Source organism: Penicillium cosmopolitanum (genome assembly GCF_028827165.1).
Source record: "Penicillium cosmopolitanum strain IBT 29677 chromosome Unknown utg000003l:1.0-3747932.0:1.0-3751027.0, whole genome shotgun sequence".
Lineage (NCBI taxonomy): Eukaryota > Fungi > Ascomycota > Eurotiomycetes > Eurotiales > Aspergillaceae > Penicillium > Penicillium cosmopolitanum.
Window position 1 is genome coordinate 405,389 of NW_026622673.1, and position 23,796 is coordinate 429,184.

The 23,796-nt window shown below is 51.8% G+C and overlaps 7 protein-coding genes across 7 annotated transcripts; 3 read left to right on the forward strand and 4 right to left on the reverse strand.

The window, feature by feature from the left end:
• Window positions 1–334: 334 nt before the first annotated feature.
• N7509_000318 (uncharacterized protein) lies at window positions 335–1,875 on the forward strand (the record flags this gene model as incomplete). The annotated part of the gene is made up of 2 exons (XM_056624965.1): window positions 335–1,304; window positions 1,352–1,875. The coding sequence occupies 2 exons, from the start codon at window positions 335–337 to the stop codon at window positions 1,873–1,875; spliced, it is 1,494 nt and encodes a 497-aa protein (XP_056493547.1).
• Window positions 1,876–11,711: 9,836 nt separating this feature from the next.
• On the reverse strand, window positions 11,712–13,055 carry N7509_000319 (uncharacterized protein; the record flags this gene model as incomplete). Its single annotated transcript, XM_056624966.1, has 2 exons — window positions 11,712–12,499; window positions 12,572–13,055. The coding sequence occupies 2 exons, from the start codon at window positions 13,053–13,055 to the stop codon at window positions 11,712–11,714; spliced, it is 1,272 nt and encodes a 423-aa protein (XP_056493548.1).
• A 376-nt stretch (window positions 13,056–13,431) lies between these two features.
• Window positions 13,432–14,607, forward strand: N7509_000320 (mandelate racemase/muconate lactonizing enzyme family protein; the record flags this gene model as incomplete). Its single annotated transcript, XM_056624967.1, has 1 exon — window positions 13,432–14,607. One exon carries the CDS (start codon window positions 13,432–13,434, stop codon window positions 14,605–14,607), a length of 1,176 nt encoding a protein of 391 aa, XP_056493549.1.
• Window positions 14,608–14,845: 238 nt separating this feature from the next.
• Window positions 14,846–15,469, reverse strand: N7509_000321 (cupin domain-containing protein; the record flags this gene model as incomplete). The annotated part of the gene is made up of 1 exon (XM_056624968.1): window positions 14,846–15,469. The coding sequence occupies one exon, from the start codon at window positions 15,467–15,469 to the stop codon at window positions 14,846–14,848; it is 624 nt and encodes a 207-aa protein (XP_056493550.1).
• Window positions 15,470–15,705: 236 nt separating this feature from the next.
• On the reverse strand, window positions 15,706–18,844 carry N7509_000322 (Alpha/Beta hydrolase protein; the record flags this gene model as incomplete). The annotated part of the gene is made up of 5 exons (XM_056624969.1): window positions 15,706–15,793; window positions 15,859–17,361; window positions 17,428–17,603; window positions 17,821–17,836; window positions 17,889–18,844. 5 exons carry the CDS (start codon window positions 18,842–18,844, stop codon window positions 15,706–15,708), a joined length of 2,739 nt encoding a protein of 912 aa, XP_056493551.1.
• Window positions 18,845–19,420: 576 nt separating this feature from the next.
• On the reverse strand, window positions 19,421–20,421 carry N7509_000323 (DODA-type extradiol aromatic ring-opening family dioxygenase; the record flags this gene model as incomplete). The annotated part of the gene is made up of 3 exons (XM_056624970.1): window positions 19,421–19,483; window positions 19,542–20,210; window positions 20,278–20,421. The coding sequence occupies 3 exons, from the start codon at window positions 20,419–20,421 to the stop codon at window positions 19,421–19,423; spliced, it is 876 nt and encodes a 291-aa protein (XP_056493552.1).
• A 1,376-nt stretch (window positions 20,422–21,797) lies between these two features.
• On the forward strand, window positions 21,798–23,396 carry N7509_000324 (Aldehyde/histidinol dehydrogenase; the record flags this gene model as incomplete). Its single annotated transcript, XM_056624971.1, has 4 exons — window positions 21,798–22,196; window positions 22,280–22,746; window positions 22,796–23,004; window positions 23,059–23,396. 4 exons carry the CDS (start codon window positions 21,798–21,800, stop codon window positions 23,394–23,396), a joined length of 1,413 nt encoding a protein of 470 aa, XP_056493553.1.
• Between the last annotated feature and the right edge of the window lie 400 nt (window positions 23,397–23,796).

Genomic DNA, 23,796 nt, shown 5'->3' on the forward strand with positions numbered 1-23,796 from the left:
CTAAAGAGTCGAAATCACGGTCTGACTGGCCAAAAGTCTAGATATATTATTCTTTATCTTGGGAAACTGCTTGTTTCAAAGTTCAACAAAACCAAATAGCTGGTGGTTGAGATATAGAGGACTCAAATCTGGCATTCAATATAGTATTTTCGCTGTTTCACTTGGCTGTGGATTACGTTACTGAACCGGGAATTCAGTACTCCGTACGCTAGTGTATAAGACCATATGACTGGATATAGTAGTTTTCAGAAGACGATCCTTCCTGTTGATTTAACTCAGTATGATTCCCATTTCCTACTGTTTTGGGCTCGCATGAATAACCTCAATTTTTACAATGCCACGCCCTCAAATTGACCTGGAGCCTTACAAGGAGGAGATTACTCTCCTCTATTCTCAGAATATAGCAATTGCCAATATTCAGACCATCATACAAAGCCACGGCGTCAATATCTCACTTCGCACGCTCAAAACCCGCCTTTCTTCCTGGGGGTTGCGGCGCGAAATACCCAGCCAGAATGAAGCTTTACACGCTCGCCTTCTTACTCTAATTACGGAGGCCGGCTTATCTCCTAAAGAAACACTCGAAGTGCTACAGAAGGAGGGATTCCAGGTTTCTGAGCCTACGCTTAAAAGGTTACGAAAACAGCTTGGAATTCAGCTTCGTACAGACTGCCCGCTTCAGCGGCAGCAGCAGCGGCTTGAAATCGAGGTTCTCTTGACCGAGGAGCTTGGAATTGGCGATGCCGAAGGTTATAGGCGTCGGGTTCTCTATCACCACCTTCGCCGCCATGGTTTTCTTTTCCCACAGCACCGAGTATTCGAAGTCTACCGTTCCCTTCGCCCTGACTCACTCCTCCGCCGATCATACGATCTCCAGCGCTCCCGCGGCGAGTATTGGTGCCCTGGGCCAAATTTTGTGTGGCATGTGGATGGCTATATGAAGCTAGCGCAGTTCGGAGTTGAGGTTTATGCCGCTATTGATGGGTACTCTCGGTATATTCTCTGGATATACGTGGGGATTAGTACTCATACAGCAGTGAGCGTTCTCTCTCAGTTTCTTGACACCCTTGCCGACCTCTCCTACCAACCGGAGATTATTCGGTCTGACCTCGGTTTGGAGACATCCCTGATTGGGGATGCACAATGGGCGCTGCGGCAGGTGTTCGATCCAGAGGCTGCCCATGGAGACTGTTTCTGGCTAGGGCGAAGCACAGATAACCAGAGAATAGAGGCTTGGTGGGCGCAGTTGTCTAAGTCATGTACTTTTCTCTATTACCACTATTTCCGGGAGCTCCAGGAACAAGGTAAGTTATCCTGCACACTATCCGCCGCTGGTGCTAATCCTCTATAGGTCTCTTCTCCGGCTCTGTCCCCGAGCAAGTCGCCCTTCTTGCTGTCTATATGCCCACACTCCGCCGGGTTATTGGTGAGTACGCTAAGACCTGGAATATTCATAATATCCGTAAGCAAAAGTCAAGGCCGAACGCCGTTACTGGGAAGCCTTTTATGAATTATTTTAATGCGTCTAAGCCGGATTACCAGCGCGCAGTTGATCCGATGTTACTTCATGAGCTACAGGAGGACGTCAGGGACTGGGATAAAGATGAATATTTACCCCCCGACGTCCTTGCTTGGTGCCACCAGCAGCTTCAGGAGATTGGAGCCGAGCTTTATGGACCTGGAAATGGCTTCAATCCTGAGGATCCTCCGTCTCGTGTGCCAGCGGAAGTTAGTCAACCTTACCGGGTCGAATATCTCGAACTCCGCCGCCGTGCTCTTCTCCATGACCAATTGGATGAGTATCCAGTGCTCTGTCTCACTTCGAAACCCCTCGGCGCGTGGGATTGGGAACCTAGTGAGGCACAGGAAGGCTAATTTTCAGTACCTCTCTGCAGCATCTCGGCCTAATATCTAAATACAGGCCGATCAGCGAGTGCCTGTCCTCTTGGGATCTAGAATAGCCAATTAGTATCCAAGAAGGAGGGGATCGACGGAGGCAATTCGATATATAGACTTTCTTTCGTATATATCTTAACGCTAAAGTACGAGGTTACCACAGTACCATAGACTTGACTACCTACTCATTTTACCAGAGGAAATTCGTCGGGTTTCGGGAGGCTGGGCTCCCTCCTCAGATCGAGGTATTATTGTATCTGATATCCTGCCGCGAAAAACCTCATATTTGTCTTTTTATGGCGCACCACCGCGATGCTCACGCCCACGATACTGGGAATGATAATTTTGCTTATGCTCCCATCTCGACTGCCCAGATTACATCCCCAACCTACAGGACGAGTACTCCTATGGAGAATTTATCCTCTTCGGCTAGAGCGACCCTTTACCAGAGGAGCCTAATTACGCCTGAACCACGCTTTCAGGGCTTATCGGGAACGACAAATGAGATCCGGCAGCGCCAGATCCAACAGCAGTCGATTCAGCGCCAATTTATTGGTGGGAGAAACTCTCGAGGTGGCCGCCTCGGTCGAGGGCCGCTTCAAGTCCCTACATCGCCGGCGACGGTCTCGTTAATCGTCCACTGCTATCTATACTGGTACTTGGCGTCGGGAAAGCCAGATAGGCTTGAAAAGCTAAGTATGGAGAGATCCCGCTTCAAAGAGAGACATACTAACTTACCTGGTCATAAATAGCCACGGTTACTCCAATCCTTACGCCGGGTACTATTAATAGCTTCATCGACTTCATCGAAAACGAGCTCCTAGAGGAGCTCGATCCTGAGGATTACACACGCGAGGAGGGAGATACATTTCGATTTGCAACTGCCGTTAAGAATAAAAAGGAGCCTTGGTTCCTAGGCATGCGGGAGGATCATGAACAGCTCCTCACAGACTTCTGTACGAAATTTACCAAGATCAAGGATAGCTATGAGGTATTCCTGATTATGAAGAGAAAAAGACCGGAACCGGTGACGATAAAGCTTGAAGCTGAAGCTCCTGTGGCAGCAGGAGCTTCAGCGCCATCTCCTCCCCCGTCAGAGGTATCTATCTCATCATCTCTCCCATCGCTAGGAGCGGTTATCCGGTCATTATCACCACGGAGAGCTGTGGAGGCTACTCCGCCGCCGGCACCGCCAGCGCCGCTGCGGCAGCGGCGAAAGCGAGCTCGTGTGTCGTCAGGGATCTCTCCACCTCGTACCCGGGGGAGATACCAGCTGCGAGAGTCGGATATGGATAGAATGACTGCGTCAGGACCTGTATCTGAGACCTGGAGCGCAAACAGGGGGGAATTAGCATAAGATAGATATGACAGGGAGGAAGGACTTTAGCGAGTGTTATGTCGTGCTATTTTCTCGATTTTGAGACTCAATCAACTTCAATTTGCGTGTCTTGACTAGTCAGGAAGAGGAGACAGGTGCTTGTTTGGTGAAAACATGTTATTTGGAAGAATTTAGCTTGTTCTGGAGCTCCATGGGCAGGGAAGGGCAGGAAGACGAGTTGGCCGATCAACAGGACGTTAGGTCTGTTTAGAAGCCCTGGATAGACTAAAGCCTCATTAGGCATAAATGACGTTACTTTGTATTAAGCTTGGTCTAATAAGGCTAGACTGGTACCAACATATCACCACTAAGTCGACCAAGCGGGAATTCTGCCCGACAAAAGCCACCATTTGTCATTCTTGCACTCGTGATCCCTATTAACCTCCGTACCCGGGAGTCACCTGCACTGCAACGATTCACATGTTCGGTCCCTTCACCATCATACATAACCAATTCTCAACCGTGACTCACCTCCAGCCCTCACCGTCAATACGTCCTCACCATCAACATGCCCTTGTCATCAACACATCAACAAACCAACACATCAACACGTTCACACATCAAAATATCAAAACCATCAAAACACCGACCCACCACCCACTCACCGTCGAAACTCCGCATCTCCCTACATCCGGAATCTCCCTACATACGGACAAATTCTGCTGCCTCTATCAGCCAGAAGAAACAAGCATTCCTACCAATGGATTACTTTGGATATCAGCCGGCATCCAGATTGGCTATCCTCATATCGGTGATTGACTCGATGCTCTAATTCACTACGAGACCACGTGGAAGGGAATGTCCATTCTCAAAGCCCAGGACGCGGTTGAGCGCTACAAAGTGCATTTCTCGAAGCAGAGCCATGTACGGTGGCATTTACATACAATACTCAAGTCATTCTAGACCATGTATTATTGGATTCTTGATTTCTAATGGTTGTTTGGAGCAGGTCTTGGCTTCTTCCAGGTCCCAGACGGACCCGAATACTAGTCTCTGACACCACGAAGAGGTGCCTGCAATGGCCAGAGGATCAGGACGAGGACCGCGGCGCCACGGGTCGCCTAATGAGCGCAAATTTGATAACGCAGGGCTCAAGGCTGCATGGAAGCTCAAGATTATACAATCACAGGGCTCAGGGCTATGAGGGAGAACTGGTGTCGCAGCGGTCTCCTGCGAAGAGTACTTGGTAACGCAGATCTTACCTGCAAAAGACACTCGAAGGCTGCGAGGCCCGGAGTGTGAGGAGGAAAGTCCTGCTCTTCATTATGACGGGAAAAGAGCGTCTTTTATGCCATTTCGGGTACGTTTTGCGACAGCGACAGCGACCACTTGCGTACATTTTGCCGGACCCAGAGATTCCCACTCGACACTCGCACCGGGCGCCCGCCTTTTTGCTGGGTGTTGAGGCGTTTGGTTCAACGTTGAAATAAGAAATTTCGAGAGTTCGGGGGTGGAGAGCGGGTGGAGTGGATGGATCCACCTGGACCCTTGGCTCTCCTGGGTCTAGACCTGACAAATAAAATGCCTCAACGTTGTTGACAATGGTGAAACAACTTCAACTTGGCCGGTAAGTTCGAAAGAATGGGCTGGCTCTGGCAAACCGACTGCCCACAGCCTCGAACTTGTGTTTGTAAAATTTGCCATTCTAGCTGCCTCGATGCGTGCTCCCAATTTTGGACGTGCAACTACCCTTCCTCACTACATTTATCTGATATAGGCACTGAATGAATGGGTTCTCAATTAAATCATCAGCTCGATTGATCCCTGCTAGAATGGCCCAAGAATAGCCAGCCCGATGTGCACCCAGTTGAATCTTTTTCTAGCAGAATACGTTGAAAGTGACAGCTAAGCTGCACCTTTCGCTGGGCGCAGACTTGCGAGTCCAACCGCGAAGCCAACTTTCTGTGAGCCGCGGATTGGGAAGTTCAATTCGTGCAGGTAGCTTGTTAGTCAACGTCTGCCCCGTTGAAAATCCCCTGAAGTGTTGCCAAATGCTTATTGCGCCCCGCTTCTTTGAATTTTCACAATGTGAGACTAGATATGGCTGGCGTAGGCCCAGGGAGATGGCGTCTTCCACAGCGGACATTTGCTCGCCGGATCTATTCTCACACATGTAGAGTGTCACACCCGTCACAAACCATATAAGAGCCACTCCCGTCATAATTTTCAAACAGATCTATTTGTCGGCAGCACCCCGCTTGATTCGATACACGACTATGGGAGCCATTCGGAAAATTCCACACACACGGCAGATGCCAGACTTCCGACGTCGATTGCAGCGCGCACTGTCCTTGTCATCCTCGGAGTCTGAATACAGCCGAAGCCCATCCCGATCTCTGTCTGGAGACACCACCGAGAAAGAGCCATCGACGCCCTCGAACAAGAATGACCAAGCTGTTCCGCAACAGGGCGATCCTCCCAGCAACCACGATCACGGGGTGCTACCGAATCCTCAATTCGGCGGACACTTGTCTCAGCCCAGGGACAGCAACGTGCTTACCCTCACATGCCTCGCAGAGTTAGTCCGGGTCACCCCTTATCGTGAATGCAGGATGTTTGCTAACAGATGATATTTCAAGACTAGACGTGCGGGTGAAGTTAGTTTTACATTCCCTCCAAGCAATGAAGAAAGGGCTAACCTAAGGCCAGATCCCTAGATTGTAAATTGACGGACCAAAATAAGTGTATCGAGGATCTCCGCAGGGAGCTGACAGACCTTCTCCACAGGTTGGAGGCTGTCGAGGCGGAAGCAGAGGAGCGGATTAAAAATGATACAACTCATACGCCAGATGGGCCGGAGCAGAAAACGGTGCTTACCCGGCGGTCGCAGCGGTGAAGAAATTCGACGGACTCGGGGGCCTCTGAGGACGTTCGTGGTGCGGGAATTTGCGGAGCACGCGTCCAAGGGATCCTCACGTTGAATACATACTTGCCTTTCTTACAATTACCAATTGTACAATGTTCGGACCAGGACGCTTGTTGTGTTTTAAATAGGTGGTACGCAATGAAATCTGTCTTCTGCGAATACAGCAAAGGCCTTGCAAATGGGCCTTTCATGAATATACCTACCCACCGAGTCAGTCGATATTAAAGATTGCACGGAGGTACAGTTTTGCTCAGTGGCCGAGTCTATATACCAATTCGTCCCTTCGGTAAGTCTTTCCGGTACGGCGGCAACGCGACACGAATGAAGCAATTATTCTTTGATTTTCCATGAAAGATGATGAATTTTGAAGAGATACTTTGACACAAATAGCATGGCCAAGGTGAAAAGCATGGCACCTTGCTCTGAAACACATCCTACTGATGAGTAATTGGTTTATGAGTAGAAGTGACGCGCACCTGAGAAACGCCCAAAACCTGAACCGAGATGGCGGCTTTCATCCTGCTGGACCCCTCAAGCTTCATCACTAGCTTTGCCTGAACCAACCACGACCTCTCTCTCATCTGTTGTAGCATGTAATCAACGCGATCGCAAGACGTATCGATAGAGGTGTCAAGCTCTATCTTGAAGTTCTTCGGATCTATCGACGCATGAATCCAAATGAACCCCATCGAATACTCAAAGCAGGCTGGGTCTGCATTCCCCGAGGTCACAAGCGTGTTGAAAAGAGGTCCCATCGTGGTTGATGGGAGGCCAGCGCAAAGGTACCTCAGATTGTAACTACTTGCCGCTCGTTTCCCCATACTGATCATCTCAATCTCATCGGTTGATCGTGGATCGAGAATAACCGAATCTGAGATCCAGTATTCGGTTGACCAGTTATAGAAAAGTGGAAAGCTTTTCCCGGCCAGCAAGTTCTCAAAACGAAGCATGCTCTCCCGGACTTTGGAAGGCCTTTTCCAGTCTGGCAAGCCAAGGAGAATGATCGTCATATCTGTCAGGTTTCCTGCATGAAGAAATCCAACTTGGATACTCCTCTGGTCTCAGATTCGTCAAGTAGGCCGGAGGCATCACGATTACACTTCCATTCTGCATGGAAACGAATTTGCCTGCCCTGTCAGGTCTGTTGGAAGGGTGATCTTGTGGCATAATGGTGAACTGCAAGGTAGTGTTGATGCTCTGGCCACAGAGCTTCGACTGCTCCCATTTCCAGACAAGCTCCTCGGTTTTCAAATATAGGAAAGGAAACCTGTTCACAAAAGCTTCAGAGGAACGATGCACCGGAGATGGAGGCTTGTCTTGATTAGGATTAGCTTTTATGTTTGCCATAGCTGGAATAAGATATCACATACCGACGGGCCTTTTACGAAAGAGATTGAAGTCGAGCTTTGAGTGTCTATACGATGGTTTGCCATCGAGATCCATTTTTTTGTAGTCGTGAATACAGAACGGGCCTGAAAGCAATGCGGCGAAGCCGGGACAGACAAATTGGCGATCCAAAGGCTAGTATAGGGGGGTGATGTAGTGTAAAAAAATAAACCAAGACACTCATATGCAAGATGATGTCGAGAGAAAAGCATTCACGCCGAGCTATGCAGCTATGCAGTAATAGCGGCAAGTTTTCCAAAACAGATTCTGAAATTGGATGGTGAAGGATCATAATTTAGATCATTCAGTGATGATTCACCTAATACTATGTCGTTGAGACTTGAACTGATTCCACCCGTGCAGCAACTAATGATACACAAACACAAATTTCGACCCCTCTCAGCCCCAGCAGGGAGGCCAAAGTTCGAAACATTGTAATTGTGGAAAGAGGTTCTCAGTCTCGCCACAGAGAAGGCTTTTTGGGTACTGTATACGCTGCCTAGGACTCATAATAGCCATGGGGCTAGCTATGCCATCAAACCAATTTCGGTAACTCCAGTACTTTTTACCATGGCAGGGCATGCATCATTCTTTTCCGATAGCTTTACTGCAGCCTACTATGTAGGTTATGATGCGAGAAAAGATCTTTGAAGTGGTCCTTCCTATTCGAATTAAGAGACTAGATTTCTTTCTTGTATCTGATCATCAAGTCAATATACCAGCCCTTCAGGCCATCCGTTGTGCCATAGGTCCGACAGAAACATAAAATACATTGATATACAATTCTTCTCGGCGGCCACCCCGACAAATCTCCTGCCATGCTTTGACATGAAACATTTCCGTGACCACGATGCGATCGGGCTTTGATTGCATGATTTCAGGGACCATTTTGATATCTTCTTCTATATCTTGGATCGGATGTCTGCTGTAAAACACATTTGCAGAGGTAATGGCTAAATCACGAATGGTGCTGTTGGCAGATGGCTTGATTCCCAAAACCAGAGAGATTCTGGGAAGAAGGAGCGGATCTAATGATAAGAATGCATGGGTGTAATATTTAATCACCTCTGCTCTGACTTCGACATCAATTCTTTGGGGAACTACCGCCGCAACCCTGAATTCTTCGTTCTGGAACGCCCTTTGAAGGCTTGTCAGAATGGACTGTAGCTGCCTCATCGAGAGATAAGAGGAGAATAATGGTGACAATCTGAGATGCTCCAGCATGGCAGAAAGAAATAGCTCGTCACGTAACCAGATCTCTTTCGACTCGTAGCCCCGTATATGCAGAGCATCAATACCCATGAAAGCGTAGCATATCAGAGCGATACTGGCTCCCACACCAAATGGTCTGTAGGGAAAACAGGGCTGTTCGAAACACGTTTGAACAAAGCTAGACTCTTGCGATGAATATTGTCCGAGAAGGAACAGAATATATCGGATCTGTATTTCCAAGTCTTCGCAGGACATAGTATGCAAGCCTTGAGATTCGCATAAAGCGTCGCGGATATCAGTGAGCCAGGACTGCAACTGACTGTACTGCAAGACGAAACTCTGCTCCCAGTCATGGTCACTCCGGTATATTATGGCCCATAAGGAGCCTTCATTGTTAGGGAGCATTTCAGTGATGAATAAGTAGTTTAGAACCAGTAAGAGCTGATGGAAGGTGTGGGATTTCTCGGCTAACAGAGTGCCAGGTGCTGGAATTTGGGGTTGGAGTCGAGGTGGCAAGGAAACCTGGAATAGTGTGAGCCGTGATACCTTATGTACAAAGAGACCACCGAATTTACCGGAAGTGCCATATTAAAGTATGACTGCGTTGTACAAGGGCTGGAAGAGCTCGGGCGCTCCTCAGGATCGCCTGTAGTGAGGGAACACCGACTGACGAGACCAGGAGATGACCTCTTCGACGTCACCAATTCACCTTCGTTTGTCCAGTCTTCTATCTGGCTGTTGCTGGCTTGGAAATTTCTGTGTAATGAGGCGGCATAGGCAGATGGAGACTGGAATTCCTGCCCCGATTGGTAGGCAGCCTACCCGGTCTCACAAACCTCTTCTTGGAAATCCGTCGTCTTGTCATTTCGCTCAGTATCCTGCGTCCGCTCAGCCTCGAAAACAATCTCCTGCCGCTCCAGGCCTTCTGGTTGGATTGATGTCGTTGTGTCGTACCCCAAGAATAGTGGGACCCGTTCTTTATACAAGCATAGACCTGGTTGCCCACGGTCACAGCAAGACTGGCAGGCGGGTATCTCTCTATTGCAGCCTTTTTTGGAAACGCGACAGGGGATGCAGGGCCGCCGTACTTTCCTAGAGCACGAGGCTGCCATTCTACGTGGCTCTGCCATAGATTCAGAAATAAAATAAGGAGTCTGGATAGATAGAAATATTCTTTCCACTCTATCAAAAAGAGAAGCAACTTATATTAAATAAGAGCAATCAAGGTAGCTATTAGCTTGAGGATATCTGATTTGAATGAATAGAGGGAGGTGAGATCCAATTGAAGCTACCTTGAGCCTTCTTTAAATACACCAGCAAGCGTGGCCATGCTATTCTTCAGAAGCATTTTCTTTCACATTCTTCAAGGCTTGGTGGCGAGCTGTACGGATGCTGAAAAGGTAAGCAGCGAGCCCTTTCGGAATACTAGGTCCGATGCTACCCTGAAATAGACGGTAGTATCTAGAGCGGCGCGGTACTCATCATACCTTGAAATGTTCAAACCCCTTTCCTCTGGTAGAAATAGCTTGTGGTCTGGAGACACACCAAATGTGACATAATGAGAAGATTGCAGCGATTCGGGAACACCTCTCGTATTCCTGGGAGTTCCAAGCGCTTGAGCTCTCAGTGCTGACTTTGGCATCAGAAATGAGACCTTTGGGTCCCCCGACTAGATCCCAGGAGCCTGTGACGACCTATTTAGAGCTGCAGACTATTCTTTTTCGGATGCACTGGCCTGGGGACTGGAAGCCGTAATAAAGCTGCCCTCGTGTCTCTTGGCTTTCGGCAAGCCTCTCATTTTCACATCCCCTCAAACCACCACCACATTATGGTTCGTCACGTCCTCTCACGGTCTATTACCCTTTGGAAAGCTAATAATGAATAGAGTCAAATTCGAGACTTGCCTCAAGAGATGTTGTTGATGATTGCCACATACCTGCATGGTAGAGCAAAATTTGCTCTTGCAAGATCATGCAGAGCGCTGTATCACCGTCTGCGAAAGGCAATACTCCAATTTAACATCGAATATCAGAACAGTAATCTTCTTGGCCTAGCCGCCAAAGATGACAATGCTGATCTTACGCTCATGTTGCTTCACCATGGAGCAAACGTCAATGCCTTCTTTCGTGCGAGAACCCCGGTCATGAGGGCTCTCAAATACTGTTCATCTGCAGTTCTCAAGCTCCTGCTGGAAACTCCGAGGCTAGATATCAATATCCAAAACCGAGAGCAGGAAAGCGCCTTATGGTTTGCAGTTACATATGGATCATCTTCGACGCTGCGGGCTCTCTTGGAATTGTCCGACTGCGCAGTCAACCTCCGGCATCGACGAGGCCAGACCGCACTCCATTTCGCCGTATGGTGGGGCCGAATCGACTTAGTGGAAGTGTTGCTCTCCAACGGTGGTGATCCCTATGCATACGATGATTCTGGTTGCTCTCCCCGGATTGGGCATTCCAATACGATAGGCCCTCTATGAAGGCTATATTTTCACGAGAGGAAGAGTATGCTCGGCCAATGTATGCTCACTCTGATGCGCCGGCGCTGCACTGGGCAGTCCCGCATGGATCAGTCGATGCCGTGAAGCTGCTCCTGGGGCGGAAAGGTCTTGACTTGGCGGTAATCGACAGCAATGGTGCGACAGCACTCCATCTCGCTGTCCGCAGTCGACGCTTGGAAGTGGTCGGCCTCATTCTCCGGCATCCTCGCGTGGATGTGAACTGTATAGATAATGACGGCGAATCCCCACTTTGGTGGTCGACGTTTTTGTCATATTACGACTTTATTGGTGACCTCTCGCAGTCTAGGTGGACGCGAAGCATGCACTATGTTCGATGGGCATCCTATCCTCAAGGCTCTTAGGAGGAAGTATTTGGTAAACAGGGGTCGGGTAGCTTGCCTCAGATCCTCCGAAAACCAGTCTATTTCTATATACATGTATTCCATACAGTCCATTCTCTCCCGGTTGACCAGTTAAGCATGTAGCCCGTCGGGGTATTGACGGGCGCGTATCATTTCCTTACCCAAGTTCAACCGCCGCAGACACTCCAGGATACCGGGGTACGTATAGTTATAGTCGGTATACTTCCACAGATCCTGGGCTGAAGCCTTGTGGTGCGCCTGGCGGGTGTAGTTCTGGATCTTGGACGCACGGGGGCGTCGCACCCGGTCAAAGTCCGTGAGCAGGTCAGAGATACTGTCCCGTGAAACACCTGGCTGGTTGAAAAGACGGAAGCCCTCGGCGTCTTCGATTGCCTGGTTGCATCCCTGGCCTTGATGCGGAGTCATCGAATGGGCCGCATCACCAACCAGGACCACGCGCCCGCGCCGGTACGAAGGCAGAGGGTCTTGGTCGCGCAGCTGCCACACCTTGATGTACTCCGCCGAGTCGAGCACCTTCAGAACACTGGGAGAGAAGTCACTAAAGCATCGCAGCAGGTCTTCTTTGGATCCTTCGGCCGACCAGGACTCTGTCGTCGCCGTCTGGAGCACCGCATCCGGCGTGATACAGCCCACGTTCAGCAGTTCGTACTCCCGACATGGGTACATGATCACTGATCGAGTCGAGCCATCCATGCTCAGGTGGATCTCCAAAGCGCCTGGCTTCGTCGGGTCTATGACCCGGAGGCCTGGTTGCTGCTCATCCAACACCTTTCGAGGAATCGTGAACCGGAATGCCGACGAGCCCGACGGACGGGCAGTCCGGAATGCTTCCTCAGCGACGACCAGTGGCCGTACAATGGATTTGATACCGTCGGCTCCTGTATCATTATTAGGCGCTATTAGGCATTGTCCGCGGATAGAAATAGAATCAGGATAGGATAGGATCTTACCGACAACCAGGTCCGACTCCAGTGTCTGTCCACTGGCAAGCACAACTTCCCCAGACTCCACGTCGACCTTGACCACCTCCTGGCCCCAGAGGATCTTGGCGGGCTCGCCCGAAACGCCCAGCTCGGCCGAGGGGCCCTCGGCCAGCCGTAGGAACTCGATCCAGAGGTCGGCGCGATGCTGGAAGATCCACTCGGCCCCGTAGGTGTCTTTGAGATGCGTCATGCTCGCCGTACTGATCAGCTCCCCCGCTTTATTCAGGGTGCGCGTCTCACCGCATTTCACTGATTGGCATCGGGTCTGGTTGAACCCGAGCTGTTCGATGATGCGTACGCCGTTGGGGCCAAGGTTGATGGCGGCGCCGACCTCATGTCCTCCCTTGAATTTCTCAACCAAGGTAACGGTGTGTCTTTCGCGTAGGACCCGTGCTGCCAGCAGTCCGGCCAGTCCAGCGCCCACAATGGTCACTCTCAACGGCTGGTCCATAGTTGAGATTTGCGGCGGTGGCGGTAGAGTGAGGCGCAATTCGAACACAGGGCTTTTACTTCCTGACCAGGAGGAAGAATGCCAATGATAAGTGGTCTCAGCAAACAGGGTCAGCTGATAACGCAAATCTTATAGTGTGGAAATGTACGGCCCCTGTCGTACACACCACATCCCGAACTTTTGTCCACATAGCCGAGCGCATCCGAGAGGGTTCGGGGGCATTGGAGGGGTTTCGGTAAATGGGCATGGAAGAGCATACTAAACCACGGCTTGACACCAAAATGAAGTGCTCTTGTTTGAATTGATGGTTATTTCTCCCTTTCGTTACGTTCTTTCCTCCCCGCACCTGAGCCCTTCATCTCATCCCTCGTTCGCAATGACTCAACAAAATCTGATCCGCTCCGTGGAGCCGCTGCATATCGGCCAATTCTTGCTGGTCCGCGTCGAAACCAACCAGGGAGTCGTGGGATATGGCGAGAGCGGCGTCTGGGGCCATATTGAAGCCGCAGCGACTGTCGTGCGTCATTTCGCGACCTACTTAGTGGGCAAGCCGGCCTTTGCGATCGAGCACCACTGGAACGTCATGCACCGATACAGCTACTTCCAAGGCATGGCGATCAACGGCGCGATCTCAGGAATCGACATCGCCCTCTGGGACATCAAGGGCAAGGTTCTGGGCGTCCCCATCTACGAGCTGCTGGGCGGATCCTGTCGCACCAAGGCGCGCGTCTACGGACACATCTATGAGAAGGACATCGAAGGCGTGCTCAAGGAGTGCAAGCGCAAGATGGATCTCGGATACACTGCCTTTGGACACATCAATCCGTTCCTGGATGAAGGCAACGACTTGTCGTACTTCAAGACTCATGTGAAGAAGATGGAGGATGCAGCGGAGAACGTCCGTCGCATGCGCGCCGTCGTCGGTGATAAGGTCGATCTGCTCATTGAGCTGCACCGTCGTCTGACGCCCGCCGAAGCCGTCACCTTCAGTACCATGATCGCCGACTGCCGTCCGATGTACGTCGAGGACCCCGTGCGGCCTGAGAACGTCGACGCTATGGCCCGCGTCGCAGACCGCATCCCCGTCCCCATCGCCACCGGCGAACGCTATTCCACCATCTACGAGTTCCAGGCGGCGCTGTCGCGCAACGCGCTGGAGTACGTGCGCGTCGACGTCGCACTCTGCGGGGGTATCACCGGCGCGAAGAAAGTGGCCGCCATGGCTGAGGCTTGCAATGTGCAGGTCGTGCCGCATAACCCGTTGTCGCCTATCGGACTGGCGGCCTGTTTGCAGTTGGATGCGGCGATCCCCAACTTTGCCATCCAGGAGTACTCCACTGGGTTTGAGAATGGTGTCTTTACCTCTACGACCGAACACCTCGGCAGCAATATCGTGGACTATGTGCCTTCTGTGGTGGATGGGTTTGTGGACATCCCCACCGGTCCTGGGCTGGGGGTGAACTTGCTCCCGGATGCGCAGCAGATCAGACCACCCTTCACGCAGCCTATCAATATGAGGCCCCATCTAGATGGGTTTGTAGTGGATCAGTAAGCCTATTAGTATTACACCTCATTTAGAGATGAGTTGTGGTGGATTAGTAGATAGCCCTATCATCTACTGGAGCCATCAAAAAAGCAATAGACAGGAATAGAAACCGCAGTTCTAAATTTGATTTCTTTTTTTTAAAAAAACCCCTACCATTCGAATCTAATTCAAGATACCAACATACCTACATAGCCGTGCCAAGTACACGGTATGGGTGGTCTTGGCACGGCTATACTACTAATCCTCAAGAACTATCAGCAACCCCCATCCCGACGACCGACTCACCCAACACTTCCCCCTGCACCTTGACCGGCAAAACCGGCAACAAAACATAAAGCATCCTGGCCCAACCGGCTTCCTGCCGTCCATCCTCACCCACCCTCCTCGTCACATTCTTCCAAGCATGATTAGTCCCCCGCTGAATGGCAATATCACCCCGCGAGAGCCGTCTCGTCTCCCCACTCTCAAGGATCAATTCCACCTCGCCCTCCAAAACAACCCCATAGTCAATAGACACGGTGCGATGCATGGCGCTGGTTATGTCCGGGCCGATGTCCACGATGCGACAGACGGAGCCGGTCGAAATGGCTAGCCCCGGATTATTCTCCAGATACTGCTTGTAGGCGGTGAAGTCGCGGTCCGAGGAGAGGTCCACGGGAAGTGTGTCTGTTGCGTAGCCGAGAGTGAATAGAGCGCCTGGGACGGAGGTCCGAGAAACTTGATCTGGGAAGGCGTTGCTGAACGTAGCGGTGCCGTCTGCGTTATGGGTTGTGATGAATCTGGTGATTTCGGGGAGTTGGTGCGCGGTAGTCGCTGGAGTAGTGGGGGTTGGTTCGGGAGAACCTTTGGTGGCGGAATCGTGGTTCATCTTGTTTTTGGGGACTGGAGAGGTCCTCGGTGAGATTTTAGAGTTGTTTGTGTCTGTGTATACTTCTAGGGTGTGGGTGGGTGGTGTCTACGATTTATATGTTCTTTGCGTAGTCATATCGGGATGTGGAGGTCTATATGCTCGGGTGGATTTCAATCCTAAGAATGAAGTGTACTATATCAACCCTGATCGGACAGCCAGTTGCTTGTTCAGAACCACTGATAGCAGAGACTATTCTACTGGGGGATAATGGGCAAGATGACATAGTTCAAATGGCCCGGGCCAAAGTGAATATGGTTCATGCCCCCAAATCTCTCCGGACATCTATAAATGCATTGGTTAGTTAAGAAAGAAAGTATAGAATTCTGGGGGAAGGTGAGGACATATACCTCTCCGGGGACTCGTGGCTGAAGATGCCCACCCCCTGGGTATCCCCTCCGCTGATTTCTAGTGACAGTTTCTCGCCGGGGTCGAGGACGAGGTTGGTGGGCCAAATTTCCACATCCACGGGGTAGATCTCTCCCGGGAGGACGGGCTGCACGTCGGTGGAGAAGTAGTCCCGATGCGGATGATACTCGCGATGATTGGGGTGTTCGGTATTAATCTTGCGGAGGCTCACGCGCTGCCAGCCCTTACTGACGGGGACGGGGTTGCCAATTGGGCCGGTGTAGAAGATCTCTTGGCCCTCCGCCGCCCAGTGTCGAATCGTTAGAAAGATATCAATGTCTTTAGGTACGGGGCCGCCCAGAGCCGGCGTCACGGAGACATGGACGCGGGCCACGATATGGCCGGTGATTTCGAGCGGTTGCCTGGCCGCAGCGGTTTCGAATCGGATGTACTCGTTATCGTCCGGGACAGTCAGAGCGCGATAGGACAGTCGGGTGTGATGATCGGGGGTGGATGGCCTCTCCTCCGGAGTCAATGTCTTCTGCGGAGTCAGGTAATACTTGGTGTAGACGGTGCGTGCCAGCGGCCACTCGATTTCGGCGCGTCGAGAATAGACTTCTCCTGTAGCAGCGGCATGCGAGTCATACTGGGTCATCCCCTGCCGGAGAACGAGATCCACTTTGGGCATCTTGCCCGCCTTCCACCCAGCATAGTCGTCGTCCTTGAGGAACGCACTCAGGAAGCTCTTCTGCACTTCCACCTCCGCCTTGGAGTAGAAGGGCAGGTCGTGACGACCGACCGTCATGCGAAGGAACTTGTACTGGGAGCCGGCATTGAGATAGCCTTCGATATTGCCGCGCAGGTGGACGACAATACTGCCCCAGTTGCCCACTGACAGCAGGGGTACCTCGATATCCTCCAGACAGTAGTCGCGCGAGGCGTAGTACTCGTCATCGCGGAAGAAGTGCTGCGCGTTGTCGACAGCCTGGTCCCGGAGATTGGCCTGCAGCTCTTCCTCACTGAGATCACCCTCGATGGTATCCGGGCCCCAGTTCCGGGCTGCCTTGCCCGGCAGTCCGTACAAATTAGACTTCACCTGACGGTCCATCCAGAATTTCAAGAACGGCGCGGTGAGGATCCCACCGTGCCGGCAACGATCCCGGTAGTAATCGGCCATGCCTTCGTAGGGAATGATCGCCGCCAGACCCCGGGGGCGCCGGGCTGCCACGCGCCACTGCGTGCCCGCAAAGTAGCTAATTCCTAGCAAGCCAACCTTTCCGGTGGACCAGAGCTGATCCGCCGCCCATTCGATGACCTCGGCGAAGGCCTCGCTGGTGGACTTGGACATGGTGTCGCAGATGCCCGGCGACTGACCGATTCCGACCTCGTCGGCTCGGACAATCGCGTATCCCTCTTTCGTCCAGTAGGCTGGATCGGGGACCTCGAAGGCCGAGTGCACTGACTGGTGTTCGGGGTTCAGGTCATGGAATGAATGCGGCAGGAAACTGGCTCGAGTTAGATCATTGCTGGGGTGAGGTTGAATCGCTGGGGTAAAGTGAAAGGGTCCTCACTCCTTGTACGGGATATCCTTCCCATAAGGTCCGTAGGTGATAAGCACCGGACATTTGGCCTCGGTCTTGGGACGGTAGACATTCAGACGAACCAGTCCTGGTCCACTTTGCAGCTCCACCGTATGGTTTTCCTCGTAGATGTACGTGAAGCTGGCGGTATCGAACGTGAGGAGATCCTGGATCGCGTTCGGCATTATGCTCTAGGATTGATTCTGTAATTGCTCTTGACGTTGGTCCGACACGAGGGGTATTGGTATTCTCGTGGCAGCCTCATATACCCCGTCCGGACAAGATTACGGGAAGAGGGCAAATTTCGGGATGTGGGCAGAATTCATGCATGGTAATCGCCCGATGGTGGTGAAACACAGTTTATTCCCGTCTAATCGTGCATACGGATCTAGGGTTTATACTAAAGTATAGTATTATTCTGACTCCAACTCAGCCCCGAACTAAGAACATACAAACACTCCAGCATCGGAATCGAAACTCCATGTTCTCGTCCCAACAAGACGAGCTCTCCCGCAATGGCATCCACCTCCATGGGTTTATTGGCCCTAACATCCGCTAGCATGCTCGGTGCCACCCCGGGCCACGTCCTGGCCGCGCTTCGGTCCATCTGCATGGCGATGTCGGCGGGCCCGATCTGGTCTCCATAACCCACCGCGGTGGCTACCGACACCACCTCCTCCATGACCTTACGGATCATCTCTCTGGCGGACGGAGATGCCTGCAGAAATTGCAGGTCCCGACACCGCGACAGGGCGCATATGGGGTTCCACGAGGCATTTCCGATTAGCTTCTTCCACCGCGCGACTTGAATATCTGGGTGGCGCTCGACGGTGGCGCCGCCCGCCTTGAATAGCGCGGCCAGCGTCTCAGTTGCTTGATGATGGGATTCTGGGACCCCGGCGGCGGGGAACGTACCCAGTTGTAAGCGCTCTACCTCCGTATGGTGGACGATCCCCGGGGCAATTTGCGTCGAGGGCAAGTAGGCCACGCACGAGATGATCGGGTTGTGTGGGAACCGGTCCCGGTACGGCCGTTCGATCCCGACCCCGTTCTGAATGAGGATGATCGTCGTGGAGGGTGCGACGAGCGGAGCGACAAGAGCCGGGGCGGAGTCGTCGCCCGCGGCTCTGGGGAAAGCCTTCGCGGTGACGAGGATATAATCGTAGGGCGCTTCGTCAGAGTTGACGGCGCTCTGTATGGATGAATAGATCTTAGGATAGAAGGTCTGACTGCCGAAGATGGTCGATTGGACGGTGAAGCCGTTCGTCTTGGCCGCATTGTAGTTGGATCGGCAGATGCAGGACAGTTCCACACCGGCGCGAGTGAGGATCAGGGAGTACACAGTTCCGATGCATCCGGTGCCAAACACCAGGATGCGAACCATTTTCGAACCTGGCACGTCGGTCATGCTTTCGCGACTAGTAATGACTCGAGCGTGAGTGGAAGGGGTGAAGTTCGGTTTACATAGTATCAGTCCTGGCTGCAGCCCGAGTTCGGATGCCCGCCACATTCCGAGCTCCGTCTCTTGTCCACATCTACACATGTACACCGACTGCTATGCAAGGTCGGACTGCCTCGTATGGTGGTGATTCAATCTGATTCCGATCTAGAAACGAACTAGAACTACTGGTTGTGGCCTTACCATGGGAATTGTCCAGGACATGGCTATTGGCAAGATTGCTGTTGTCAGACCAGACTAGGGCTCCGAAAGGGATAAAGGAATGCGAATATACGACATATTAATATTCGTGTTGAGATAGGTAGTTGTAATGTCCTTGTCTAGGTAACTATCAAAATTGGGAAACCCATCAATTTAAATCTCCATCGCTAGTCCCGCCATAAGCTTTGACCACCGCGATACTCAACACTATTATTCAATTCATATTATTCATATTCGCAAATGTTCACCAATAAACATGAATAATCATATTCCTTTCGATCGCAAGACCAGACCGCCGCAGTTGACGATCCTCATTCCACCTGCCTAGGCACCTCGCCAGTCCTTCGGCCAAGCGCCCAGACAAAACTGGGACTCGCATTGGCTTCTCTGTAGCAATATCAGCGGGCGGTAGTTGTACATATGCAAAGACGGATAAAAGACTTACCAGCTCCCACGCTTCAGCCCCAAGACAGCCCGGTGTCCCTAGATCCTCGACGGAAGAAACGGCTCCGGCCACAAAACAAGCTGAAACATAGTGCTCGTCGGTGCCGTGCGCATCACGGAAGTAGGGGTGTTTCATCAGCCGGGTCAGACCACGTTTCAGCTGCGGCCCTCCGCCGTTCTTGCAAATGATGTCCTCCAGGGACTGACGGAATTCCATTGTCTTGGGCTCCGGCGGGCGCTCCATCGCAAAATTGTCTTTATACTGTAGCATGTATTTCCACTCCGTCAGATAAAGGTTATGGACGCCGCCGCCGGACCCAATCAGCAGGAACCGCTCCTCCCGGAGATGTCGCAGGGTGGCTCCAATGCGGGCATGGAAAAATGGATCCCAGTGGGAGTTCTGCGAGATGATCGTGACCGGGGGACATTTGTCCCCGAACATCCCGATCAGCAGCGGGACGGTATCAATCATCCAGTTGAAGCCTGGGTCCGGGTCGACGTCAAATCCCTCTGTGCGCAGGGTGTCGATGACACGTTGGCCGGTTTCGAGATCTGGACTGGGCTTGAAGTTGGCCCATAGTTCCGGCAGGGTGTTTGAAATCGGCATGACGCCGGGTTTTGGATTCATGGCGACCTGGATCTTGTCGTCTAAGCTGTTCCAATGAGCGCCCTAGGCAAGCATTAGACAAGTTAATCATCTGCCTATGGACCATGGAGAGTTGAGGTGGTTTGCTTACCATGATGATAACCCCTTTCACGCCGTGGCTCAGTGCATCACGGCCCAATGCCTCCCAGTAGTCCCGAGTCCGTGAGTCGGTGCCCAGCATCATCGTGGTCCCATGGGACAGGAAGAGAACGGGTGCCAGAGTGGGTGCTGTCATTTCCTGTATCAGTGTATGGAGAAGAAATACAATGAGGAGAGTGAAGATGCGTACAACTCGAGATACTGCCATCTTTTGCCATCTTAACCGCGAACGACAGGCACAGCAGCAGATTCTGACTACTACTTTGTTTAAAGCGGTATCAAATCGAAACGGTCGGCGTCGATATGACGATTCGGTCTTCTTCTTTTAACCAAGTTGGAACTTTCTGCTATGCTATCATAGCTGAATAGGCGCATGACCGCCAGCCTCTCGCCACATGCCGGACTGCTGACGCGTTGCCACAAATTTTGTCGGGAGGAGGGGGGAGGGGCGCATGCATACAACCCCAGATAGTCATGCATGATTATGGTTCACTTCCCTTTGATGTGTCGTATTTGCAGATACATGGAGCTGCATATAGGTCATTAATTGCGCCCGCCGTCGGATCACATCCAGCCTGAGATGGAGGAATAAAATAAAATACTTCTACAGGATAGCTAGCTACTGGCAAGAACGTCTGGGAAGAGTAAAATGATAGACTTAGGTATCTCACGAGGTAGCTGGCCGCCAGAAACAAACAAATATGGGCTGCAATAGATCAGACATGGAGTCGAACCATGTCGGTATTCTACTCTCCCTGATAGTATCTCCAGAGCTACCATTCTCCCGCTACCTTGTACATGAACTTCGCGCCGGGTCCATATTTGTGATATCCCAGCGATCTGGGAACGGCATATGCCCACTAAACCCAGCCGATCAGTCGCCATACGTCTAGATCCGGCCAGTGTATACTACTCACCTGAAGGAGCCGACATCCACTGAACATATTCCACAGAAAGATTCTTATGGGCAACGGCCCACCAATCTCCACCCACTGCGGATGGACTCGCGGTTGCCGATGAGGAGGTACCCGACGATGGTCATTCGGCCAGTGCGGCGGATTGTTGTTCGGCTCTCGTCCGGTGACTGATGTGTTGGGGGTGATGTATTCGCTTTGATGGACGGTCTCCACGTGGCGACTTCGCGACGTGTCCGGGGTCCAGGTGGTGAGGGAGAGGACCGGCTCGGTTTCCGACAGAGCAGTGGTTGTGGCCATATTTCTGGTAGCCGCTCGTCTGTTTCACTGTACTTGATCGTTGTGGAAGAAGTCTGTCGGTCAAGGCATTTGTATGTATGCGCATCCGACTCTCGGGATGTGGGCACGCCGACTGATACGGTGACAACGCAACACCCCCCATCGATCCACGCAGTCTCTGTACCATCCGATAGACATTCCATAGGTTTACCAGGTATGATATAATGCTCCGGCTCGGTCGTTGGATTGGCCATTTCTCTCCCACTCACGAGTCACGTCAGTCGATCCCGTGCGAGATACCACCTAGTCGGCTCGTACCATGACGCCCACCAGCCTTGATCTGGTCCTCACGACCGCCCTGGAAGGCCGAATGAAGGACTTGCGTACCCGCCAGCGGATCCTCCAGGAGCTTCACGTCAAATTGACCGAAAATGTGGAGGAGTTGGTGAGTGCAACGGCGGAGGATGATCGTATCTCCCGCGAAGAAGCCCAGGTGGTGGTGTCCGCGGGACTCTTCGAGCTTCGCGCCCACTATAATCGACTCAACCTCAAAGACGAGTTGGATGCAGAGTATAGCATTGCCCGGAAGAAATCTTGCCTCGACAAGAGAGTCCCCTTTGGCATCGTGTATGTGATTCCCGAGGTCTATACCGCCTTTTTCAGCATCATTACCGCGCTCTCCGCGGCCATCGCTGCTGGGAATTGTGTCGTGATAGAAGTACGTCTATTTCGATAACCCTTTGTTATGTTGGTATCCAAGATCATCAGTGGGAGTAAAGACTAACAGGGACCTCCGAACAGATCCAGGATCGTCTCGCTTGCAGCCGGGTGCTCCGCCGCTGCTTTGGAGAGCTGCAGCTGTATACCGACTCTGTCACGACCGTTTCCCAACGACCGGGACCAGATTTCCTGCGTCGCTGCCTCCTTGTCGATCAGACGGCGGAGAAGGATTCAGCGTCATCTGAATGTCTTCGCGTATTGCCATCCACGCGTCAGAGGTCCGTGGTCATTGTGGACCGGACAGCCGATGCCAGTGCAGCGGCCAAGGAGATCGTGGCGTCCCAGCTCCTATTCCGGGGCCAAAGCAGGTACTCGGTTGACCAGATGTTTGTGAATGAATACGTTCTCGACGCCTTTCACAGTGCCCTCGTGCGAGAGATTGCGACACGCCTCGCCACAAGGGATTTAAAGTTGAAACCTAGTGATTTCAAGGGGGCTGCCACGGGTCTGCAGAAGCCTAAGTTTCCAATGCTCAAAATATCAGACAGGTAAGGTCGATATGTATCACCAGAAGATGACATGTGCTCATTGTACTAGATCCGATGCCCGCCTACACCAAAGACAGCACCAGTGGGGCTTCATCATCCACAAGGTGACTAGTCTAGACGACGCCATCGACACAATATGTGAGGGCCATCCAGCCGGAGCTCTCTATCTCTTTGCAGGGTACGATGAAGCAAAGTATCTGTCTCAGTACATTCCCTCGCGAGCCACCTTTGTCAACCACATTCCCCCGGAACTGCAAAGTAAGCCTTCTCTGCTGTAACCCATGGTGGACATCCCGACTCACGGAACTTCAGTTGGTCCTGCCTACCCGGAGGGTTTCGAGATGTCGGTTTCTCTGCGATATACACGAGAGATGTTTGAGATGCCGCGGCCGGAACGGGTTGATGCTGGCAAGATTCGACACTCGGCCACGCTTTGGGATCATATCACCGCCGCCAAAACGTCGGGAATCGTTTCTCGGGCTTGTCAGCCACTCAAGCCGACCGGCCAAGGAAAAGCGGGGGCGATGGATTACTTCTTGCAGGGCATGATCATCAACGTAGTCACATATGTGCTGCCCTTAACTGCGTTGTCGCTGTACGCCACCAGCAAAGGAATCGGGATGCTATATCAGCGGTTCTGGAACCACTAGGCTGGGTGTCTATACACATTGCTGCCGCCTATAGATTAGATCAACAAGCCCCTAGTCGAAGTACTCATCGACCGGGCCGATAACATTTTTCACCACAAACGGCGCCCACCGCCGAGCCGCGGCCCCACAAGACTCCTACTTTTCCAAACAGTTCCTCATTCAACACATCTTTTTGCTCCACCATACAAATATGCCTCTTTCTAAGGGATGTCGTATTCAGATGGCTCTTTCTGCTTTTCAAACAAGTCAATAAAATCCAAAAAAAAGCGCTGCGCATGTTTATGGAGTTCCTAAAACTACCCTACGCGAGCGAATCAATGGTATACAACCACGATCAGAAACGCGAGCCAATGGCCATAAATTGAATGCGTTAGACGAAGAATCCCTAGTAAGGAAGCTA